This window comes from Prionailurus bengalensis, chromosome D2, assembly GCF_016509475.1.
Source record: "Prionailurus bengalensis isolate Pbe53 chromosome D2, Fcat_Pben_1.1_paternal_pri, whole genome shotgun sequence".
Taxonomy (NCBI): Eukaryota; Metazoa; Chordata; class Mammalia; order Carnivora; family Felidae; genus Prionailurus; species Prionailurus bengalensis.
In genome coordinates, this window is record NC_057351.1 from 52,201,224 (window position 1) to 52,226,315 (window position 25,092).

The window sequence follows — 25,092 nt, forward strand, 5'->3', positions numbered from 1 at the left end:
CCTATTTCCTTTTTTGTTTCCTCACTCTGAGATACCTGGTTGTAAGGTTTTTACCGCTACCCATGAGAAATAAACTGTGCCTTACTGTAGTCTCTACCTGAATATTCACTCTGCTTTATATTTCTAAACCCCAAATTTTAAAAAGAATAGCATAACCCACAAAAGGGATTTTTCAGATTTCTGAATTTATTTGCTAGCACTTTGAGAATATTTAAATCACATTTAGTTGTAACTTTATATGTGATCATTAAACTGAAAATAATAGAATGAGGGGCACCTGGGTGGCTCAGTTGGTTTAGCCTCCGACTTCGGCTCAGGTCATGGTCTCACAGCTGGTGGGTTCAAGCCCCTTGTCCGACTCTGTGCTGACAGCTCAGAGTCTGGAGCCTGCTTCAGATTCTGTGTCTACCTCTCTTTCTGAACCTCCCCCACTTGTGCTCTCTCTCTAAGATAAATATTAAAAAAGAAAAAAAATGATATAAAAATGAAATATTCCTCAAAAAGCATAGGTAAATACACAGTCTCTGGGCTAATCCACATTTGTCCCCAGTATGGGATTAGGGTTTATGAAATACAGTGTACTCTTGAACAACATGGGGATTAGGGGCACGGACAAATCAAGAAAAGTTATATATAAGTGGACCAGTTATATACAAAACTCATGTTGTTCAAGGATCAACTGTATTGTGAACCAGACTCTTTCACTTTAGGGCAACTCAGAACAGTCATCCTTCACATATAAGGTGTCAAGTTTCTACAAGGAGACACAGAAGAATATTAGATACCTATACCTGGTTTTTGGCCACAGAGAAGAGGCTGGCCTCCTGCCCTTTAATATTACACTGTGGTTAGATAATGAAGTACAAACCTGGACTATATCCCTAGCTCAGATTTTAAAGCATCCATTTTGGTGCTCTCCATGTACGTATAAAATATTTTTACCTGCATTGAATGTGTTGTCTAGAATTTCAATTTGTTCTTACCATTCTCAGCTTGACCTTATTTCACACGTCCTTGTAGTAGTGAAAAATTTGCTATGTAGTAGTAAAAAAATTTGCTATGATAGTTGACATGAAGAGCATCTCGTTTTTGAAAAAAAAAAATCCCATTTACTTTTTCATGAGCTTGTTTCCTGAGTGTACCTGGCACTTTTAGTTTTCCCTGCCTTCTTTCTTTCCTTCCCTCCTTGCCTATCCTTCCTTCCTTTTACCTCCTCGCTTTCAAAGAGACAGTTTCTTCCCAGTCCTCTCTTCATGGCTTACTCCTCAAGTGTGATCAGAAAAACTATTTGGAGTTTTTATAGTAGTGTCTTCCTAGCAAGCTGTCCTCACTGTGATACCTGGGTAGGCTAAAAGCCCAAGATTCTGAAATCGTCCTCTTCTGTCATAACTGCCAAAAATAATCCTTCAGAGAAATAGGTTTAATTTGGAAGCGATTGAGACTTTGGCTAAAGGGAAGATCATTTGAGACGTTTGAAAGAGAATTTTCAGGGAAGTTCTCCAGTTAAAACTAAGAAGCTCACCAATAAAATGGAGATGTTGAGAGAAGTATAAGGCCAAGATGGAGTAAAAAGAATTTTCCTGGGAGGGGAATGTATGGAGATTCACAAGTAAGAATCATATCCTGGGGTGCCTGGGTGGCTCATGTAATTGAGTGACCAACTCTTGGTTTCAGCTCAGGTCATGATCTCACGGTTCATAGGTTCAAACCCTGAGCTGGGCTCTGAGTTAATAGCACAGAGCTTGCTTGGGATTCTCTCTCTCCCTCTCTCTCTGCCCCTCCCTCATGCTCACTTGCTCTCTCAAAAATAAACAAACATTTTTAAAAAATAATCATATCCTTCTTGCCCTCTGGGATCTAAACCAGTGGAGAAATAACCCTAAGACCCAGATGAGAGGGAAAGGATTGTTTTAGCTTCATTACCCTAGAGTTAGGATACCCTAGGGTTCCTAGATTAGAAAAATGACTGGAACCTGTAGCAAAAACTGCAGTCACTCAAATGTAGATCTTAGAATTGAATTTTAGCAGAGTTTGGTCTGTAGAACAAGCATTTAGCCAGCCAGAAAAATCACTCTATACCAGAGAGTGAAAGAACCAAAGAAAAGTGAGCTTTTGGGCCATCTCCTAAAGGCTGGTTCTGCCCCTTGGTTATGCTTACCCTAGTAGGAAGAGCAGAAAAACAGATGCTCTGCTGGAGGACAAACAGGACCTAGAATTATAGCCCAGTCTAACCATATCAAATAAGAGGAATAAAATAACCAGAAATCCCCTTCCCTCTATTGAAATGTAATCAATGTGGGTCAACCTTTTTTTTAATTTACATCCAAATTAGCAGGGCAACAATGATTTCAGGAGTAGATTCCTTAACGCCCCTTACCCATTTAGCCCATCCTGCCTCCCACAACCCCTCCAGTAACCTTCTGTTTGTTCTCCATATTTAAGAGTCTCTTATGTTTTGTCTCCCTCCCTCCCTTGTGTTCATCTGTATCTTAAAGTCCTCATGAGTGAAGTCATATGATACTTGTCTTTCAATACCCTTTAGTTCCATCCACATAGTTGCAAATGGCAAGATTTCATTCTTTATGATTGCCGAGTAATACTCCATTAGTATATATATATACCACATATTTATCCCTTCATCCATCAATGGACATTGGGCTCTTTCCATACTTTGGCTATTGTTGATAGTGCTGCTATGAACATTGGGGTGCATGTGCCCTCAACCATTTTTTTTTCAATATTTATTTTTGAGAGAGAGAGTATGAGCAGGGGAGGAGGCAGAGCATCCAAAACAGGCTCCACATTGACAGCAAGAAGCCCAACATGGGGCTCAAACCCTCAAACCACAAGATCATGACTTGAGCTGAAGTTGGATGCTTAACCGACTGAGCCACCCAGGCACCCCACTGTTTTTTAAAGCTTTTATTCCAATATGAAGGAGCTTTTTTTCCTTTGAATGAGAGACACATAAATAAATCAGGACTGATAACTTTCTGACTTATTTTTAAAACTTTTTATATTTTTATTTCAAAATTTACCATTTCCTCTAAAATGAATTCAGCTCAAGCATGCAACCTTTCATTAGATAAGGAAATGATTCTAGTGAATGCTGTTTGTTTCACAGGTTGTAGGCCATAAAGAAGGTCTGGATGTTATGGAAAGAGCTGATCCTTTATTCCTTTTAATTGGACTTCCTACTATTCCTGTCATGCTGATATTAGGCAAGATGATTCGCTGGGAAGACTACGTGCTTAGACTATGGCGCAAATACTCAAATAAACTACAAATTTTGAACAGTATATTTCCAGGTAAGGCCCTGAATTGTGGTTATAATGAGCACACCAGATTAACCTTGTGGAAGAATCTTAACATGTGAAGATATTTTAGCTATTGTGATTTATTAGGACTAATACCTCCATTTCTTTTTTCCCCCCAACAGGGATTGGTTGTCCTGTTCCTCGAATTCCAGCTGAGGCTAATCCTTTAGCAGATCACGTCTCTGCTACCCGAATTTTGTGTGGAGCCCTTGTCTTTCCTACTATTGCAACAATAGTTGGTAAACTGATGTTCAGTAGTGTTAACTCTAATTTACAAAGGACAATCTTGGTAAGATGGTTTTAATACTACCTTTTTTTTTTTTTTTTCCAAGTGACTATACAAAAGAGAAGGAACTGTGTTTAAAAAAAAAAACAGTGGGACTTCATAAATACTCATTCTGTGGCTTCTGTGCCTTGAGGTTCTATTTGATCCCCACTGTTATCCAATAGCAAGAAAGAGGGGAAGATCCTTTGCATTACTTCTGGCCTTCCGGAACTATGCTGCAGGTGATGTCTCTCCTAGAATAGGCATGAATTATCACACCCATCCTTGCCAACAAGATTTTGGTGAATAGCTTCAGCTCTAGGATCAGACTGCCTGGTTCATATCCTATCAGATACCGCCTTGCTGAGAAACCTAAATCAAATTTCTTCACTTCTCTGTGCCTGTAAAATGAAGATCATATTGGTAGCTACATCAAGGTTATGTGGTGGATTAAATAGTTCATTTGAAGTGCTAGCACATAATATGCCCTTGTATTGTTTGCTATCATTGTTATTCCTCCCACTTCCCTTCCCTGATAGCAGCCTGCACATGTGCCCAAGCCTTCTCCCTGCTGTATCAGAATGGACGTCAAGCTAAGTGGAGAGAAGATTACTTCAATAGGAGAACAGGGAAGGGGGCACCTGAGTGGGTCAGTCATTTGAGCGTCTCCGACTCTTGATTTTGGCTCAGGTCATGATCTCACGGTTCGTAGGATCAAGCCCACATCAGGCTCTGCATTGGCAGCACAGAGCCTGCTTGATTTTCTCTCTTGCTCTCAAAATAAATAAATATTAAAAAAAAAAAAAAAAACAGTGAAGGTATCTCTGTTGGGTGTAGCGATCCTGCCTGTCTTACCCCCTAAGTAGAAAAGAGAACTGTCTCATTTGCGTTCATCTGAATTAGCAGCAATGGCTATGTCTTTTCTGATCTAAGTAAAATTATGTTATTATGTTTCTCTAAATCTGCATTATAAAAAGCTTTTTATTTTTATTTTAGGGTGGAATTGCTTTTGTTGCCATAAAAGGAGCATTCAAGGTTTACTTCAAACAACAGCAATATTTACGTCAGGCACACCGCAAAATTCTAAATTATCCAGAGCAAGAAGAAGCATAAAACTGTGACTTCTAGTTGTTCTGCAGTCCTATCATCCTTATGAGTCTGTTGTGTTGTTGATTCCATCATTAATGCACAGTAGTGGAGACTTATGATAAGCTGCTGCTCATATTTTTAAGAAATAGAATAAAGCACTTAGGGCAGGGGAAATCCTCTCAGTAATCACGGAACCTAAGGTTGTGATTTGTTTTCATTGTTTTGTATGTACTTCTTTTATGGCAGTCATCTGAACCATTATCTTAGCATGGTAGACCTGGGTTTTGTTCATATTTTCTCCAGACAGAAATGTAAAGATCAAACTGTGCAAATATTTAAAAATGCACATGCTGTTTTATTCAAATGCCTCTTTTGTACATGTTCATGTTCAGTGTTTTCTTAGAATCAGCAACTCAATGAAGGTACTATGAGGATTTTTCTCACTGGCATAATTTGATTACATGCTAAACAGGAATATATGTTAATATGAGGAAATGTAAATTAGTTATAAAAAAATAACAAACCAAAAATGTATGTAAACATTCAAATGATTATCTGAACAAATGCAATTTTGTTGTGTTTTTCTTAACCCATGTGACGTCCTCCAAAATGTGTAGGGTAAAAATTCACAGGGCTTCCAAATCACTTTTTCACTATTAAATTTTATTTATATAATGTCGACATCTCATAGCTCATAATGTAATTTTGACTCATGTAGTCGTGTGTGTGTGTGTGTGTGTGTGCGCGCGTGCGTGCATGTAAGAGAGAAAGGGAGAGAGTCGTCAGGTCCTTCAATCACTGGAGTACAGTTTTTAAATCCATATTTCTAGAAATTAGAGCTGCCAGTTTATAGTAGTTTGAGCACAGAGAACGGTTTGCAAAAAAAAAAAAAAATCAATAAAGTTATTTTACTCTTCTCTTTCATTGATTCAGTTATTCAGGTATTTGTTGATCACCTCCTATTTGCCCAGGCATTGTACAAAGTGCTGTGGGATACAGTGGTGAGCAAGACAGATTTGGTTTCTGCTTTTATGCAGTTTACCATCTAGTTTCAACAGATAGAAAACCAGCAGTGAGTAAACAAAGGTGAGGTTTACTTGAGCTCTTTGTTTTTATATCAGTCAGCAAGAAGATCATTATGAAAACAAGAAGTCTTGAGTAAATATTGAGGTTATTGTTTTTTGGCTTAAGTCCATTTATTAAATCCAATACTAATGTTTTTAGATTTTAGTTGCTTGTCGTGTTGATGAGGCTAGCACCTTAATCACTGTTTAACTAGTTTTTATGTTCATTTTTTAAAAAGCAATTATTTATTTTAAGCCGTTTTTAATAGTGGCCCTTTTAATGTTGTTCAATCTGAATGGTGTTGCAGTTATTTTCATTAACTAAAATTTTTAAAAGATAGTTCCAAAAACCCTATTTATTTTCTTGTTCACAGTATATAATGCATGACAGTAATAAACGTTTCCCTTACTGATACATGGCCACTTCTCTTTAGGAGTGTAGCAAATATAGATTGAGCTATGTTAGATTGCAATAATGTATGTTAACTTTAGTAATTTAAGACTGGTACCTTTCTATAGTATGAATGTCTTAATCCTGTCTTATAAAGTTTATGTGAATGGCTGTTGAACATTCAGAGTTGTAATTATTTTGGGAGGAAGGGAATATTTGACTGACAGTGAGCCTTATTAAGAACACTGCTGCAGTTGTAAAGGGGAAATATAAAATCTATGAGTATATATAAAAATAACTTAGATTATATTGCTGTAATTATAAAATATATTGGCTTTTCTTTAATTTTCAATATAAGAAGACATAGTAGATATTTCCTGCATAATTTTGTTATATAGAACAGCTTTTAGGCAACCTTTAATAAAATTATACAAGCACACTGTTCCCCAGTTACTACTTTCATGCCGAAGATGGGGGGTGGGGGGGAGTAGCTGCTTTTGCGTTTATTGGCATCAGGGTTCTTGAGGGCCAAGGAAACAACTCTAACCTTTGGGGGCAGCAGGGAGGGTTTTCTAGAGCTATGGGGAGGGAATTGCAAGTGCCTGGGGACCAGAGTGGCCTCTAGCCCTGGAATTGAAGACTTTTAAATCCCAAAAACCTTCGCTCAGAAAGTTCTGTGTACCAGTCTTCAGAAAGGTGGCTTGCACCACCATGAACAATAGAAGAGCATGGGCTGACTAAAGTTAGATGGACCTGGGTTCCAATTCTGATTCTGCTTTTAATAACTGGATGTATACCTTGGCCAAGTGGCTTTCTCTCAGCTACAGTTTTCTTCATCTCTGAAATGCAAGTAATACTTCTATCTCAGAAGACCATTTCTAGGATTAACTGAGAAATTAAAGGAATAGAGGCACTTTAGGCTCGAAATAGCCCCTACAGAGCAGTAGCTGTTTCTTAATTGTTAGTCTGTTCGTGCTCTATGAAAAGGGAAAGGAGAGGTAAGAGAATGGTGTTAGGGGACAGATTAACGGGATGTTACAGACTTTTGGGATGGGTGGATATATTTTGTGTTTTCCTGTTTAATTTCACATTGCTTTACTGTGTTATTTCTATAAACTTTAATGTTTTAAACCTCTTTTATAAAATTCAGTGACAACTAGTAGAATTCTCTTCTTTGCAGAAGTTAACATCTCCAAAGTGGCCGAAAATATTGTTCCTCATTACATGATTATCAAATGACTGTGAAGAATATAAAATTAAACTTAGTGACTTAATTAGTCACTGCCTTGCTAACTGTGCTGTAATTTTTTTAAACGTCTTGTTTTTAATATAGCAGACTATCTCAATACTGGCTGGATTAGGTTAAATAAAGAATTTTTATGTTCTCTAGGTGTACTTTGTCTGTTGCACAACTCCAAAAATGTTAATTCTGCACCTATATAGTTGGTTTTTTTAATCCTAGTTACCAAGATGTTAGTGAGACTTTTAGTAAAAATAATCTGAATTTTTAAAAACTGAAGAGGAATTGTCTTAATTTTGCAAGTAAGCTAGCCCAAATTCCAACTACATTCTGATTTTTAAAATATATACCCCCTCAGCCACTTGCACTATGATTAGACAAGCAACCACACAAGAACTGTGGGTGGTCTCATGCTGCAGGGTATCTTAAAGTGTATTCAAGTGGGCTGGGGATACGTTAAAAAAGTTGCTTCCTCTGAGATACTAAGAATTTAAGTTTCTGAAGGTTAGAATCTTCTAGAATGAGTACATCAAATAAAGGCCCTTCCATCCGTGGAGATTTTTTTTCCTAGGTTATTTCATTGCCCCCATCTGAGAGACTAGCAAAAGAGAAACGACAGACAGTCCCAGATACATATTCTGATATTTGTGTGGCAAGTTACTTTAAGATCATAAAACCTATCCCTGGTTATTAGAATTAAGTAACATTCTACAGCAGTTTGATATACAGAGAAACAATCTGTGCCAATTTAAGTAGAGGTTGGTTTGCCCATAACCTTCCTTTGGTCTCCTGGGATCTCAGGGTTGCCTCTTCTCTGACCTGTCACCCCATACACCCATTAGAAATGGCAGAGTGATAAAATGTCTTGTTTAACTGCCTTCCTAGAACAAAGATTCCGAGCAAAGGGAAGAGAGAGAGGGTTTGCAACTGAATGTCTGTAGAAGCTTTGGACAGGCAGCAGAGGTTAGGCTGTCATTCTGGTCAACCCCGTGTGGATTTAAGCCTCTTCCTGATAACAGCCTGCTAAGGTTACCGTATGTCTGCAATATATACTACACTCAACCAGGTGTTTGTTGAATTCCTCTATGCTCCAGACATTCTCAAGTCCTGGGGTAAAATGGAGAATAAGCCTACTTTGAGATATTTAATTTTTAAGAGTATAATCTAAGACAACTATGGAATACTTTGAACCCTTAGAAAATGTGCCCTGCTTAAATATGGACTGTCTCTAGCTTAAAATTAGCAAGAAACGATCTATAACAGGAACTAAGAGGTAATATGTTCATGATCCTTCAGTAATACACATTTATCAGTGTATTTGTATGTATCTGTGTATTTACCAATTCAGATAATTGTATACCAAAAATAAGACCTGCAAAAGTGCACAATTTTTAAGTAGAAGTCGAATTTTTGCAAGATGATCACATGTAACACATCAGCCAGGGTACAGTCAGACAAATCACATCAGCTATTTGAACAAGAAAAATGTAATATAAGAAACTGTTAGCTGATACGAAGTAAATGAAGACAACTTTAAAGAAAAGTAGCAGGGGCAAAACAGCTACTGCTTCTAAGCTGAAGGAGGGTAGAAAATAAGGGAACCAGAAATTAGAGAATGTCTCTTTTCCTAAAAGGCTGAGATTCAGACACTTTGAAAAGGGTGCGGCTACCACAGTTGTTTCAAGGGGTGACAGAGGAACTTGCCAGAGGGCAGGTGGGAACTGGTGTGGAGAAGCTGAGTTGGTGGGGATGGAGAGGCCGGAGGATGCAACTAGACAGGTACAGGCTGCTGAGCTCCAATGCTTAAAAGGTCATAATGGAGGCTGGAATCTAGAAGGAAGGAGTCTTCCTGACACAATAGCCTTGTGCTGTCACTCCTGTGCCTTCTGTTGAAAAAGCCTAATGTTCCAAAGGAAAAATGTTTACAGGATCCAGTTTCAGAGCCACAAAGTTGGGCAAAGAAGGGTGGATTTGCAACTGAGACAGTAAGTTGGCAATGTACCAACACCCCTCTTTGTGCCCCTCCTAGTCAGTCTCTGACACTCTGCCCCACCCCTACCACAAGGAAACAATCCTAATATATTTGATTCACAGAAAGGTCCATAAGTGATTTAACAGCATAACATCCAGGATGATAAATGAGCCATTTTCATATATTCTGGCTAGGGTATAAAAATTGTTATGGAAGGCAATTAGTATCCGTTAAGATTACAAATATATGTATTCATTGACTCAGTGGTTCCAATTCCAGGAGTTTATCTTAAGATATATTTGCACTTAAGTACAGCAATATGTCTATGAAGTTATTTGTTGTTCGTGGCATATTTAGTAACGAGAATGGAATCAAATGTCTTTATGGAATCAGTTGAATAAATTAGGGAACATCCATAATGGAATACTAAAGAGCTATAAAAAAGAATGAAAGTTGTTTACCTACTGATATGAAGATAGTTCTAATGTATATATATTTTTTAAAAGATGTAGAACAGTGCTTATAATATATTACCACTAGGAGGAAATGGGATGGGAAAATTATATAAACATTTGTTTATTCCTTTAAAAAAATCTTTGGAAGGACATTAGAAAACGAGTCTATAGAAGATTTGAGAACTGAGAGGATTCAGGCTGAGGTGGAGAGAGAGTCTTTACTGTTACCTTTTATACTTTTTTTCCTAACTATGTAGCTACATTGGGTTTTTTTTGTTTTGTTTTTAGTTTATGTATTTTGAGAGAGAGCAAGCACATAAGGGGAAGGGGCAGGGAGGGAGGGAGGGAGAGAATCTCAAACAGGCTCTGCACTGTCCAATGCAGGGCTCAAAGTCACAAATGTTGAGATCATGACCTGAGCCAAAGTTGGGCACTTAACTGACTGAGCTACCCAGGCACCCCTGTCGTTACATTATGTTTGAAGTAATTAAGAATTAAATTTTGCCATTGAGGACAGTACTGAAAATCAAACAGGACTTTGTTTCTCTTTGAAGATAATATTTGAGCTGTATGACAATAGTTTCTTCTTTCTAAAGATTGATGTGATTGTTTTTTGAGAAGTAATTTTACATCTCCCTCAAGTGGATCTTCCTTGGGTATTCAATAAATGCTTATTGGACTGATTTTGCATCCCATAAGATTAATTCTTGATAGAACATTTTGCAACTAGTTTTGTCCAGCAATGTACACAGTAAGTGTGTTTTGACTCAAAGTTATCAGCCCATAAAAATGGATAGAACTTATTAAAGCAGGGAATTAACATATCCTAAAGGCTTAACTACTCATTTCTTGTATTTATGTATTCATTCATTCGTTGAGTCAATATTTCGTGAAAACTTAGTATCTAGGCACAGGAAATTCAGAATTAATAATACTATGGCACAAAAACAGACACTCAGATCAATGGAACAGAATAGAGAACCCAGAAATGGACCCACAAATGTATGGCGAACTAATCTTTGACAAGGCAGGAAAGAATACCCAGTGGAATAAAGAGAGTCTCTTCAGCAAGTGGTGCTGGGAAAACTGGAGAGCGACATGCAGAAAAATGAACCTGGATCACTTTCTTATACCATACACCAAAAACAAACTCAAAATGGATGGAAGACCTAAATGTAAGACAGGAAGCCGTCAAAATCCTCGAGGAGAAAACAGGCAAAAACCTCTTTGACCTTGGCCACAGCAACTTCTTACTCAACACGTCTCTGGAGGCAAGGGAAACAAAAGCAAAAATGAACTATTGGGACTTAATCAAAATAAAAAGTTTCTGCACAGCAAAGGAAACAATCAGCAAAACTAAAAGGCAACCAGTGGAATGGGAGAAGATATTTGCAAACAACATATCAGATAAAGGGTTGGTATCCAAAATCTATAAAGAGCTTATCAAACTCAACACCCAAAAAACAAATAATCCAGTGAAGAAATGGGCAAAAGACATGAATAGATACTTCTCCAAAGAAGACATCCAGATGGCTCACAGACACATGAAAAAATGCTCAACATCAGTCATCGTCAGGGAAATACAAATCAAAACCACAATGAGATACCACCTTACACCTGTCAGAATGGCTAACATTAACAACTCAGGCAATGACAGATGTTGGTGAGGATGCAGAGAAAGAGGATCTCTTTTGCATTGTTGGTGGGAATGCAAACTGGTGCAGCCACTCTGGAAAACAGTATGGAGTTTCCTCAAATAACTAAAAATAGAACTACCCAATGACCCAGCAATTGCACTACTAGGTATTTATCCAAAGGATACAGGTATGCTGTTTCAAAGGGGCACATGCACCCCAATGTTTATAGCAGCACTATCAACAGTAAACAAAGTATGGAAAGCCCAAATGTCCATTGATGGATGAAGGGATAAAGATGCGGTATGTATATACAATGAAGTATTACTCAGCAACCAAAATGAATGAAATCTTGCCATATGCAAGTATGTGGATGGAACTAGAGTGTATTATGTTAAGCGAAATTAGTCAATCAGAGAAAGACAAATATCATATGACTTCATTCAGATGAGGACTTTAAGACAGAACAAATGAACACAAGGGAAGGGAAGCAAAAATAATATAAAAACAGGGAGGTGGGCAAAACATAAGAGACTCTCAAATATGGAGAACAGAGGATTACTGGAGGGGTTGTGGGAGGGGGATGGGCTAAATGGGTAAGATGCATTAAGGAATCCACTCCTGAAATCATTGTTGCACTATATGCTAACTTGGATATAAATTTTAAAAAATAAAGAATTAATAATACTGATGACTATTGTAGTATCCAACATTTATTGCTTACTATATGCCAGGCACTGATCTAGATATGAGTATTAACTCATTTAATCTTCATAACAACCCAAATATACTGTTTTTATATCATAACTTATACTACAAATGAGACAACTGAGGTAACCCTGTTTTGGATATTGTTTTTTAAGTTAATTACCCCGGGTTACATTTCTTCTACCCTCATAGAACTCACAGTCTAGTAGAGAGGACAGAAAGGAAAACATAAATCCCAATACAGAGTAAAAAGTGTAATGACAAGAGTTACAGAGATAGCAAGGAAGTGGAGCTTCTTAAAGGTGGATCCTGGAATATAAATATGAACTTGACAGATGGGAAGAAAGGGACATAGACACAGTGTCTTGAGAAAAATTCTGAAAAAGGAGAGTAGTATTGACGTTCCAGCATCATATACTCAAATATATGAAAAAGGGAACCTTTAAACCTTAGGTTCTGTCATATAAATGAACAAAACACTGGAAAGACCAGAAGTCCTAAAACAGACCCAAATATAAATGGGTATTTTGTATATGAAAAAGGTAGCATGTAAATCAGTAAAAATGAAGACGGATTAATCAGGATATGGTCTTGGAACAACTGGTAGCCATCTGGAAATTCCCTTTACCAAAATAAACTCCAGATGGAACAAAAATTTAAACATGAAAAATTTAATCATTAAAATACAGCAAATGGGAGAAAATATTTTTTCTCATATCTGATAAAGGACTTGTATCAAAAAAACACAAATAACTCTTAAAGCTCAATGATAAGAGAACAACTCAATTAAAATTGGGCAAAAGATCTGAACATACCCCTCACTAAAGAAAACATACAGATGGCATATATGTATATCAGGGAATTACAAATTAAAATAACAATGAGATATCACTACACACCTTCAGGATGGTTAAAATCCAAAACACTGACAGTTATCAAATGCTGGTAAAAATGTGGAACAAGAGGAACTCTCACTTATTCTGGTAGAAATGCAAAATGGTATAGTTACTTTGGAGGTTAGGTAGTTTGTGACAAAGCTCAACCGTTTTCTAACGTCATCCAACAGTCACACTCATGGCTATTTACTCACATGAATTGAAAACATGTCCACACAAAAACCTGCGTACAAGTGTTTATAGCAGCTTATTCATATTTGTCAGACACTGGAAACAGCCAAGATATCCTTCGAGTTGAAGGGATAATCTGTGGTACCTGCATACAGTGGATTATTATCCAGCAAGGAGAGGGAAATGAGCTATAAAGCCACAAAAAAGACACAGAGGAACCCTAAATGCACATTGCAAAGTAAAAAACTAGTCTGGAAAAGCTGTGTGATTTCAACTACACAGCATTCTGGAAAAGACAAAACTATGGAGACAAAATTTAAAAATCAGTTGTTTCCAGGGGCTGTAGCAGGAGGTAGCAGGTAAGGATAACAAACAGGTGAAGTACAAGTATTTTAAGGCAGTGAAAATATTCTATATGCACTGTTAATAGTAACTACATGATATTATACATTCCTCCAAATCCGTAGAATTGCATAACACAAAGAATGAACCTTAATGTAAATTACAGATTTAGTTAACAATAATGTATCACTATTGCTTAATTCACTGTAACAAATGTAACAAACTAATGCAAGCTGTTAATAATAAGGGAAACTAGGGGCGCCTGGGTGGCGCAGTCGGTTAAGCGTCCGACTTCAGCCAGGTCACGATCTCGCGGTCCGTGAGTTCGAGCCCCGCATTCAGGCTCTGGGCTGATGGCTCAGAGCCTGGAGCCTGTTTCCGATTCTGTGTCTCCCTCTCTCTCTGCCCCTCCCCCGTTCATGCTCTGTCTCTCTCTGTCCCAAAAATAAATAAACGTTGAAAAAAAAATAAAAATAAAATAAAAATAATAATAATAAGGGAAACTAGGTGGGTGGGGTAGAACTGTTTTGTACCATATGTTCAATTTTTCTGTAAATCTAACTGTTCTTAAATAAAATATACTAATGTAAAATTTTTTCATACTACATGAAAACATACAAGAATTGTTTTTTAAGATTTCATTTTTTTTTAATTCTTTTTTTTCAACGTTTATTTATTTTTGGGACAGAGAGAGACAGAGCATGAACGGGGGAGGGGCAGAGAGATAGGGAGACACAGAATCGGAAACAGGCTCCAGGCTCTGAGCCATCAGCCCAGAGCCAGACGCGGGGCTCGAACTCACGGACCGCGAGATCGTGACCTGGCTGAAGTCGGACGCTTAACCGACTGCGCCACCCAGGCGCCCCAAGATTTCATTTTTTTAACGTTTTATTTTTTGAGAGACAAAGCGCAAGCAGGAAAGGTCAGAGAGAGAGACATAGAATCTACAGCAGGCTCCAGACTCTGAGCTGTCAGCAAGGAAAGAGCCTGATGTGGGGCTCAAACCCACAAACGCTACATGGTAACCTGAGCTGAAGTTGGACACTCAACTGACTGGGCCACCCCGGTGCCCCAAAAAGATTTTTTTTTTAATTTATTAACGTTTATTTATTTTTGAGACAGAGAGAGACAGAGCATGAATGGGGGAGGGACAGAGAGAGAGGGAGACACAGAATCTGAAGCAGGCTCCAGGCTCTAAGCCATCAGCCCAAAGCCCGACGTGGGGCTCGAACTCATGGACCATGAGATCGTGACCCGAGTTGAAGTCGGACACTTAACCTACTGAGCCACCCAGGCGCCCCCCAAAAAGATTTTTAAGTAATCTTTATACCCAACATGGGACTCAAACCCACAACTCTGAGATCAAGAATTGTACACTTCACCAACTGAGCTTGCCAGCTATCCCCAAAATTGTATTTTTAATAATATCACAGCATAAAATTTTTTTAGGAAATCAGAAGGCACATGGAAAGATGCTCAATATCACTAACCTTCAGGGAAATGGAAATCAAAATCACAATGAAATATCACTTCACACCCATGAAAATGGCTATTATCAAAAAGACAAGAAATACCATTCATGATTAAAACCCTCAACAAAGTAGGTTTAGAGAGAACATACCTCAACATAATAAAGGCCATATATGAAAACCCACAGTTAACATCATACTCACACTGGCGAAAAATTGAGAGTTTCCCCTAAGATAAGGAACAAGACAAGGATGTCTTCTCAACACTTTTATTCAACATAATACTGGAAGTCCTAACCACAACAATCAGACAAGAAAAAGAAATAAACAACATCCAAATTGCTAAGGAAGAAGTAAAACTTTCACAATTTGCAGATGACATGATACTATAGATAGAAAACTCTAAAAACTCCACCAAAAAACTACTAGAACTGACAAATGGATTCAGGAAGGTCACAGGATAAAAAAACCAATATACAGAAATCCATTGTATTTTTTTTAAGTAGGCTTCATGCCCAGCACAGAGCCTGACATGGGGCTTGAACTGAGGGGCTTGATCACAACCCTGAGCTGAGATCAACGGTCAGACACTTAATTGACTGAGCCACCCAGGTGCCTCAGAAATCCATTACATTTCTATACACTAATAATGAAGTCATGGAAAGAGAAATTAAGAAAACCGTTCCATTTACAATTGTACCAAAAATAATAAAATACCTAGTAATAATCTCATCCAAGGAGGTTAAAGACCTGTAATCTGAAAACTATAATACACTGATATAAGAAATTGAAGATGACACAAACAAATGGAAAGATATTCCATGCTCATGGAATTGAAGAAAAAATATTATTAAAATGTCTATACAACCCAAAGCAATCTACATATTTAATGCAATCCCTATCAAAATACTAACAGCATTTTTCACAGAACTAGAACAAATAATCCTAAAATTTGAATGGAACCACAAAAGACCCCAAATAGCCAAAGCAATCTTGAAAAAGACAAAACTAGATATACACAATCCCAAATTTCAAGATACACTACAAAGCTGTTCAAAACAGTATGGTACTGGCACACAAATAGACACATAGATCAATAGAACAGAATAGAGACCCCAGAAATAAACCCACAATTATATGGTCAGTTAATCTTCGACAAAGGAGACAAGAATATGCAATGAGAAAAAAACAGTCTCTTCAACAAATGGTGTTGGGAAAATAGGACACTACATTCAAAAGAATGAAACTGGACCACTTTCTTACACCGTACCCAAAAATAAACTCAAAATGGATTAAAGACCTAAATATAAGACCCAAAACCACACAAATCCTAGAAGAGAACATAGGCAGTAATTCTCTGACATCTACTTTTGCAAGTTTTTTCTAGATATGTATTCTGAGGCAAGGGAAACAAAAGCAAAAATAAAATATTGGAACTACATCAAAGTAAAAAGCTTTGCACAGCAAAGGAAACAATCAACAAAATAAAAGACAACTTACTGAATGGGAGAAGATATTTGCAAATGATATATCCGATAAAGGATTAGTATCCAAAATTTATGAAGAACTTACACAACTCAACCCCAAAAAACAAATAACCCAGTTTAAAAATCAGCAGAAGACATGAGCACATTACTCCAAAGATGACATACAGATAGATGACTAACAGGTACATGAAAAAGTGCCAACATCACTCATCAGCAGGGAAATGCAAATCAAAACCACAATGAGCTATCACACCTATCAGAATGGCTAAAATAAAAAACACTACACCTGAAACCAATATTATACTGTATGCTAACTAGAATTTAAATAAAAACTTTAAAAAATAATAAAATAAAAAACAAAAGACAACAAGTCTTGGCAAGCACATGGGAAAAAAGGAACACTCATGCACTGTTGATGGGAATACAAAGTGCTACAGTCACTGTGAAAAACAGTATGGAGATTCCTCAAAAAATTTAAAAACAGAATTACCATATGATCCAGTAATTCCACTATTGAATATTTACCCAAGGAATATGAAAACGCTAACTTAAAAAGACATACACACCCCTATGTTTATACCAGCATTATTTACAATAGCTGAATTATGGAAGCAGCCTAAGTATACACTGCTAGACGAATGGATAAAGAAGAAGTGGTATATATATACAATGGAATATTATTTGGCCATAAAAAGGAATGAAAACTTGTCATACGCAACAATATGAATGGAGCTAGAGAGTATAATGCTAAGTAAAATAAGCCAATCAGAGAAAGAAAAATACCATATGATTTCATTCATATGTGAAATTTAAGAAACAAAACAAGCAAACCAAGAAAAAAAGGACAAACAAAGAAACAGACTCTTAGCTATGGAGAACAAACTGATGGTTACCAAAGAGAAGGTTGGTGGAGGGATGGGTGAAATAGGTGAAGGGGATTAAGAGTACAATTGACACTGAGTAATGTATGGAATTGTTGAATCACTGTCCTGCACACCTGAAACTGATATGACACTGTATGTTAACTATACTGAAATTAAAATAAATTTAGAAATAAGCTATATTCACAGACAATTCAGCAAAACCAGATTTGGTGAGAATGATTGCATTCTTACCAGGAGATTGTTAAAAAGACAAGAAATAACAAGTGTTGATGAGGATGTAAATAAAAGAGAGCCCTCAGGCACTGTTGTTGGGAATGTATATTGGTGAAGCAACTATGGAAAACAGTATGGAGGTTCCTCAAAAATTAAAAATAGGGAAACCAATTTGACAATAAATTTCATATATTAAAAAAATTTTTTTAATTAAAAATAGAACTACCATATAATCCAGCAATTCCACTTTATTTATCCTAAGAAAATGAAAACACTAATTAGAAAAGACACATGCAACCCTATTTCATTGCAGCATTACTTACAATAGCTAAGATATGGAAGCAACCTAAGTGTCCATAAATAAATAGACAAAGAAAATGTTGCACACACACACACATACACACACTGGAATATTACTCAGGCATAAGAAAGAATGAAATCTTGCCATTTGCAACAACATGTATAGACCTAGAGGGTCTGTATACTTAGTGCTTATGCTTAGTGAAATAAGTCAGGGGCACCTGAGTGGCTCAGCTTGTTTCAGATTCTGTGTCTCCCTCTCTCTCTGCCCCTCCCCTACTTGTGCTTTCTCTCTCAAAAATAAACATAAAAACAAACAAACAAACAAAAAAAACCAAGTCAGACAGAGAAAGACAAATACCGTATGACTTCACTTTTATGTGGAATCCAAAAAATGGAGCAAATGAATGAACCAAACAGAAACAGAGTCATAGATACAAAAATCAAACTGATGGGTGCCAGAGGGGTAGAGGAATGGATGAAATAGGTGAGGGGATTAAGAGGAACAGTTATAGAATAAATAAGACACGGGGATGTAATGTACAGCATAGGGAATGGTAACTAGAATTATTGTGGTGACCGTTTCATAATATATATAAAAATTGAATCACTATGGTACACCTGCAACTAATAAAGTATTGTATGTCACTTATTCTTCAATAAAACAAAACAAAACATCAAAAAACAAACAAAAAAAGATTGTATGTTACCTCTACTGGAATTAAAATTAAAACTCAATAAAAAAATAAATTAGGGGCGCCTGGGTGGCGCAGTCGGTTAAGCGTCCGACTTCAGCCAGGTCACGATCTCGCGGTCCGTGAGTTCGAGCCTCGCGTCGGGCTCTGGGCTGATGGCTCGGAGCCTGGAGCCTGATTCCGATTCTGTGTCTCCCTCTCTCTCTCTGCCCCTCCCCCGTTCATGCTCTGTCTCTGTCCCAAAAATAAATAAACGTTGAAAAAAAAATTTTTTTAATAAATAAATTAATTAAAAAATAAAAGATTAATGGGGCAGCTGGGTGTCTCAGTTGGTTAAGTATCAGACTCTTGATCTTGGCTCAAGTCATGATCTCATGGTTTGTGAGTTCAAGCCCCACCCGGGGCTTTGTGCTGACAGTGCAGAGCCTGCTTCGGATTATCTGTCTCCCTCTCTCTCTGCCCCTCCCCTGCTCTCTCTTTCTCTCTCTCTAAAATGGAAAAAAAATAATAATAATAATAATAAATAAAATAAATAAAAATTAAAAGATTAAAAATTCTAAGCTACATTAAAAACTGCATAAAGTAACATTAAGTTAAATGCAAAAAGGGAAAAAATCACTCATACAAAATTAATTTCCTTTACATGTAAAAGTCTCTTTTAAATCCATAAACAAAAGACTAATAACCCAATATTTAAAAATAGTCAGAGGATGTAATTAGTTTACAAAAAAATGCGGCACTGAAATATATAAAAATACATTTAGACTAAATCATAAGAAATATCCAAATTAAAGGGCATCTGGGTGGCTCAGTCGGTTAAGTGGCCAACTCTTGATTTTGGCTCAGATCATGATCTGAGGTTTCATGGGTGCAAGCCCTGCATTGGGCTCTGTGCACTGATCTTGTGGAGGCTGCTTGGGATTCTCCCTCTCTCCCTCTCTCTCTCTGCCCTTCCCCCACTCACAGTCTGTCTCTCTCAAAATAAGTAAATAAACTTATAAAAAGTAAATATTCAAATTAAAATTATAATGAGATACTATGTTTCACCTATCATATTAACAAATAGTAAGAATTATTGAACACCTGCTCAGTGCCAAGTGGTATTCAAAATCCTTTATGCGTATTAGCCCATTTAAATTCACAACATGAGTCAATTCAAAACTCTTGCTATCTAAAAGTATGGGTTAAGATGTAAGGAAACAGGGACTATCTTATAATTGCCTGTCTATTCAGCATCTCACATCCAGTAGATGACCTCCTCACACTTTCTTCTCTCTCTTTAAAATCTCTAACACCTCCTTGACCATCTTCATTCTCAACTAATGATCTTTCTTCTTGTCTCCTGCTTCACTGAGAAATTAGAAGCAGTCAGAAGAAAACCCATTAACTCCTCCAAATCTTTCACAACTGCAGACGTCTATATCTACATTCATCTACACTCATCCATATATAGTACATATCTACACATAACTCTATACTATACCTACACTCACCCATATATAGTTTAATCTACCTTTCCTCTTCTTTATTGAACAGTGTTCCTACTCAAGGCCATCTAAGAAAATTTTCCCTTTTTAATGAAATATTAACACATATGGACACATGTGTAAACACAAACACACACACACACACACACACACATTTCCACCTTTAAAAAAAAATGACCCACTCCCCTTCTAGACACTGTCATTTTTCTACTCTTCTTATGGCAAAGCTACTCAAACTTTGCCCTGATTCTACCCTCCAATTCTTTTTTTCTTAATTCTTTTAAATGTTTATTTTTGAGAGAGAGAGCACGAGCAGGAGAGGGGCAGAGAGAGAGGGAGACAGAACCAGAAGCAGGCTCCAGGCTCTGAGCTGTCAGCACAGAGTCCAACACGGGGCTCAAACCCATGAACTGTGAGATCATGACCTGAGCCAAAGTCAGACGCTAACCGACTGAGCCACCCAGGTGTCCCCAATTCTCTTAAAATTAATAAGAGGAATAAATCTAACCAAAGATGTAAAAGATCTGTATGCTGAAAACTATAGAAAGCTTATGAAGGTAATTGAAGAAGATATAAAGAAATGGAAAGACATTCCCTGCTCATGGATTGGAAGAATAAATATTGTCAAAATGTCAATACTACCCAAAGCTATCTACACATTCAATGCAATCCCAATAAACTTGCACCAGCATTCTTCTCAAAACTAGAACAAGCAATCCTAAAATTCATATGGAACCACAAAAGGCCCCGAATAGCCAAAGTGATTTTGAAGAAGAAGACCAAAGCAGGAGGCATCACAATCCCAGACTTTAGCCTCTACTACAAAGCTGTAATCATCAAGACAGCATGGTATTGGCACCAAAACAGACACATAGACCAATGGAATAGAATAGAAACCCCAGAACTAGACCCACAAATGTATGGTCTACTCATCTTTGACAAAGCAGGAAAGAACATCCAATGGAAAAAAGACAGTCTCTTTAACAAATGGTGCTGGGAGAACTGGACAGCAACATGCAGAAGGTTGAAACTAGACCACTTTCTCACACCATTCACAAAAATAAACTCAAAATGGATAAAGGACCTGAATGTGAGACAGGAAACCATCAAAACCCAAGAGGAGAAAGCAGGAAAAGACCTCTCTGACCTCAGCCATAGCAATTTCTTACTTGACACATCCCCAAAAGCAAGGGAATTAAAAGCAAAAATGAACTACTGGGACCTTATGAAGATAAAAAGCTTCTGCACAGCAAAGGAAACAACCAACAAAACTAAAAGGCAACCAACGGAATGGGAAAAGATATTTGCAAATGACATATCGGACAAAGGGCTAGTATCCAAAATCTATAAAGAGCTCACCAAATTCCACACCCAAAAAACAAATAACCCAGTGAAGAAATGGGCAGAAAACATGAATAGACACTTCTCTAAAGAAGACATCCGGATGGCCAACAGGCACATGAAAAGATGCTCAACGTCGCTCCTCATCAGGGAAATACACATCAAAACCACACTCAGATATCACCTCACGCCAGTCAGAGTGGCCAAAATGAACAAATCAGGAGACTACAGATGCTGGAGAGGATGTGGAGAAACTGGAACCCTCTTGCACTGTTGGTGGGAATGCAGATTGGTGCAGCCACTCTGGAAAACAGTGTGGAGGTTCCTCAGAAAATTAAAAATAGACCTACCTTATGACCCAGCAATAGCACTGCTAGGAATTTACCCAAGGGATACAGGAGTGCTGATGCATAGGGGCACTTGTACGCCAATCTTTATAGCAGCACTCTCAACAATAGCCAAATTATGGAAAGAGCCTAAATGTCCATCAACGGATGAATGGATAAAGAAATTGTGGTTTGTATACGCAATGGAGTACTACGTGGCAATGAGAAAGAATGAAATATGGCCCTTTGTAGCAACGTGGATGGAACTGGAGAGTGTGATGCTAAGTGAAATAAGCCATACAGAGAAAGACAGATACCATATGTTCTCACTCTTATGTGGATCCTGAGAAACTTAACAGAAACCCATGGGGGAGGGGAAGGAAAAAAAAAAAAAAGAGGTTAGAGTGGGAGAGAGCCAAAGCATAAGAGACTCTTAAAAACTGAGAACAAACTGAGGGTTGATGGGGGTGGGAGGGAGGGGAAGGTGGGTGATGGGTTTTGAGGAGGGCACCTTTTGGGATGAGCACTGGGTGTTGTATGGAAACCAATTTGACAATAAATTTCATATATTGAAAAAAAAATAAAAAGTATGTACTTAAAGCTAGAAAAAAATTTTTTTAATGTTTATTAAGGAGACAGAGAGACAGAGCATGAGCATAAGGTGGGGAGGGACAGAGAGAGAAGGACACACAGAATCAGAAGCAGGCTCCAGGCTCTGAGCTGTCAGCACAGAGCCCGATGCAGGGCTCGAACTCACAAACCGTGAGATCATGACCTGAGCCGAAGTCGGTCACTCAACCGACTGAGCCACCCAGGCGCCCCTTAGAATTTTTTAATTGAGATTCAATTTTTATAACACAAAATATGCCACTTAAATGTGTACAGCCCAGTGGTTTATACTGAAGCATATAGTATTTTCTTGAAGTTCTGCAAACACTACCACTAATTCCAGAACATTTCTATTATCCACCCCCCAAAAACCTGTACCTAATAGTCAGTTCTAAATTCCTCCTCCTCTGGTCCCTGGAAACCATTAATCTACCTTCTATCTGGAATTGCCTATTTTTGAGTTTCATTTAAATGGAATTTTATAATATGTGACCTTTTGTGTCTGGCTTCTGTCACTTAGCCTGTTTTCATTGTTCATCCATGTCATAGCATGTTTCAGTACTCCTTTCTTTTCATGGCTGAATAATATCCCATTGTATGAATATACTGCATTTTGTTTATCCATTCATCCATTGATAGACATTTGCCCCTTTCTTTCTTGGACCCACTTCAATCACAATTTTACCTAAACCCCACATCCCATACTTCACCAAAACTATCCTAATCAAGGTCATTAGTTACCTCATTGCTAAATCCAATGCTCAATTCCTAGTCCTCACCTTACTTAATTTACATGAAATATTTGACAATGTTATAGCTTCATCCTGAAAGACTTTTTTCATTTGCCTTTTGGAGTACCACACTCCTGATTCTCCTCCCACCTCATTGGCTGCTCATTTCCAGTCTCCTTTGTTGAATCTTCTTTATCTCTCCAGCCTCTAAGTGTTGAAGAGCCTCAGGGCAGAGTCCTAGGGCTTCTCTATTTAAGTAAACACATCCAAACTCCTGACCATCTATTAGAAGATTGGCCACCTATAATATGATAATAATTCCCAAGTTTATATCTCCAGCCCATACTGCAAATTGCTTCACTGAATTTCCAACTTAAATATTTCCTATTACACACACACACACACACACACACACACACACACACACCTCAAATTCATCCCAACCTGTGTAGAGAATCTGTAGAGGGTGAGATGCTAAATGGAGAGATGCTACACGGGATGGGAGAGAACAAGAGGCACACAGGTGGCAGACATGTGAGTTACGAAGCCATTCTGGAAATCAATCTTCCAGCCCTGCCTGCCCCAACCTGTCCCAGCTAATGCCATGTGGATCAGAGACAACACATGTGGCTGGGCCCTTCCCTCAATTCCTGACACACAAAATTCCTGACAAAATAAAAGAGGACTTTTTCCCCCCAGCAATAAATAACTGAGACACAGAGTGACAGCCATTAGTCATTGATGTGGGGTGTCTTAGGGGGTGGACTTCAAGTATTTCTGGTTCCATTGTTAAGGGCATCCCTGTGGTGAAGAAGGGCCCCTCAGCCTGAGGCTAATACACTTGGAGCTGTCCAGCATTTCTTGTTCTGATGACATGTGCGCCATACAGCTCTCTGAGGCCTGCAGAGACCAGCCTAAAGAAGATGCTACCTACATCTTGGATGTCCCAGCCTGGCCTTGATGATACCCATGGTGAATTAATAAAATCATCTGTTTGTCTTTCCCTGTAGCTTGATCACTAGGCCAGAATGTGCTGATTGTAAGGCCACAAGTATGCAGGTCTGTCCATATGGGAACTTCATTTCTCACTGCAGCTCAATAAATGGGCATTCTGAAAACCGCCTCCTTCTTAGGGAATTTTTTCGGTTAGTTGGTCTTCCAGGACAGAGGAGAACAAGTATTTAAGTCTTCAGAGACGAAGAGGTACAGTTTCAACTGTTTTTTGCTTAGATGGCTCATTTATGAACCAATTCCAGATGTCTTCTGTTAGTTTCTACACTAACAGAAGACTAACTTGTCTTCTGTTAGTTTCTACACTTTTTATTCTCTCAATTTAGCAACAGAGAACATGGAAATTAAATACATTAAATGCTCTACTCACCTCCCTCTGCCTGTTCTATCATTCCTTGGGAAATCTACCACATATCTATGATTTTGAATTTGAGGCCATTTTTTAAGTTATAAGTATGTACAATAAATTATGCAAACTTTTAAAGGTAACAACTCAGTGGATTTTTATACATGTATAACCTCTGTGTGACCAATATCTATTCCATACAGAACATTTCTATCACCCTAGAAAAAAGCTCTCTTCCCAGTTAATACATCCCCCACTCAGAGGCAATCCTATCCTGACCTCAATCAACAGTCTTTAATTTTAGCCATGCTGGTGGGTATATGGTAGTACATCATTACAGTGATATAATGTTTAACAAAGGTTGTTAAGGTTACAACTAATGTGCTACCTCAGTCCTCAGACTGCTACAAAAGAGGGTTAATAAGTGGCAAGGATTTGATTGCTTTGGCTGAATAATCAAGAAACCCCAATTTTTTTATTATTTAGACAGTTAAATTATAACCCTATTTCTTCACTTCTATATAAAAAGGAATCCATTGATATACATACAATTAAAATCCTGTAGTTGTATTACTAACCCAGAAAAAAATAGCATTTAGAGCAAATATTGTATTTCGTTTATTCCACAAATAATGATGTGGCTTTCCTG

General features: G+C 37.7%; 1 protein-coding gene across 1 annotated transcript in view; it reads left to right on the forward strand.

Moving 5' to 3' along the window:
* Positions 1-7,511, forward strand: part of MARCHF5 (membrane associated ring-CH-type finger 5) — a 57,672-nt gene extending 50,161 nt beyond the window's left edge. Inside the window, exons 4-6 of the mRNA XM_043596984.1 lie at positions 3,125-3,308; positions 3,440-3,606; positions 4,579-7,511. Of these exons, the coding sequence (XP_043452919.1) occupies positions 3,125-3,308; positions 3,440-3,606; positions 4,579-4,695 (468 nt within the window). The 3' untranslated portion in view covers positions 4,696-7,511. The remainder of the gene's footprint in view (positions 1-3,124; positions 3,309-3,439; positions 3,607-4,578) is intronic.
* Positions 7,512-25,092: the final 17,581 nt, after the last annotated feature.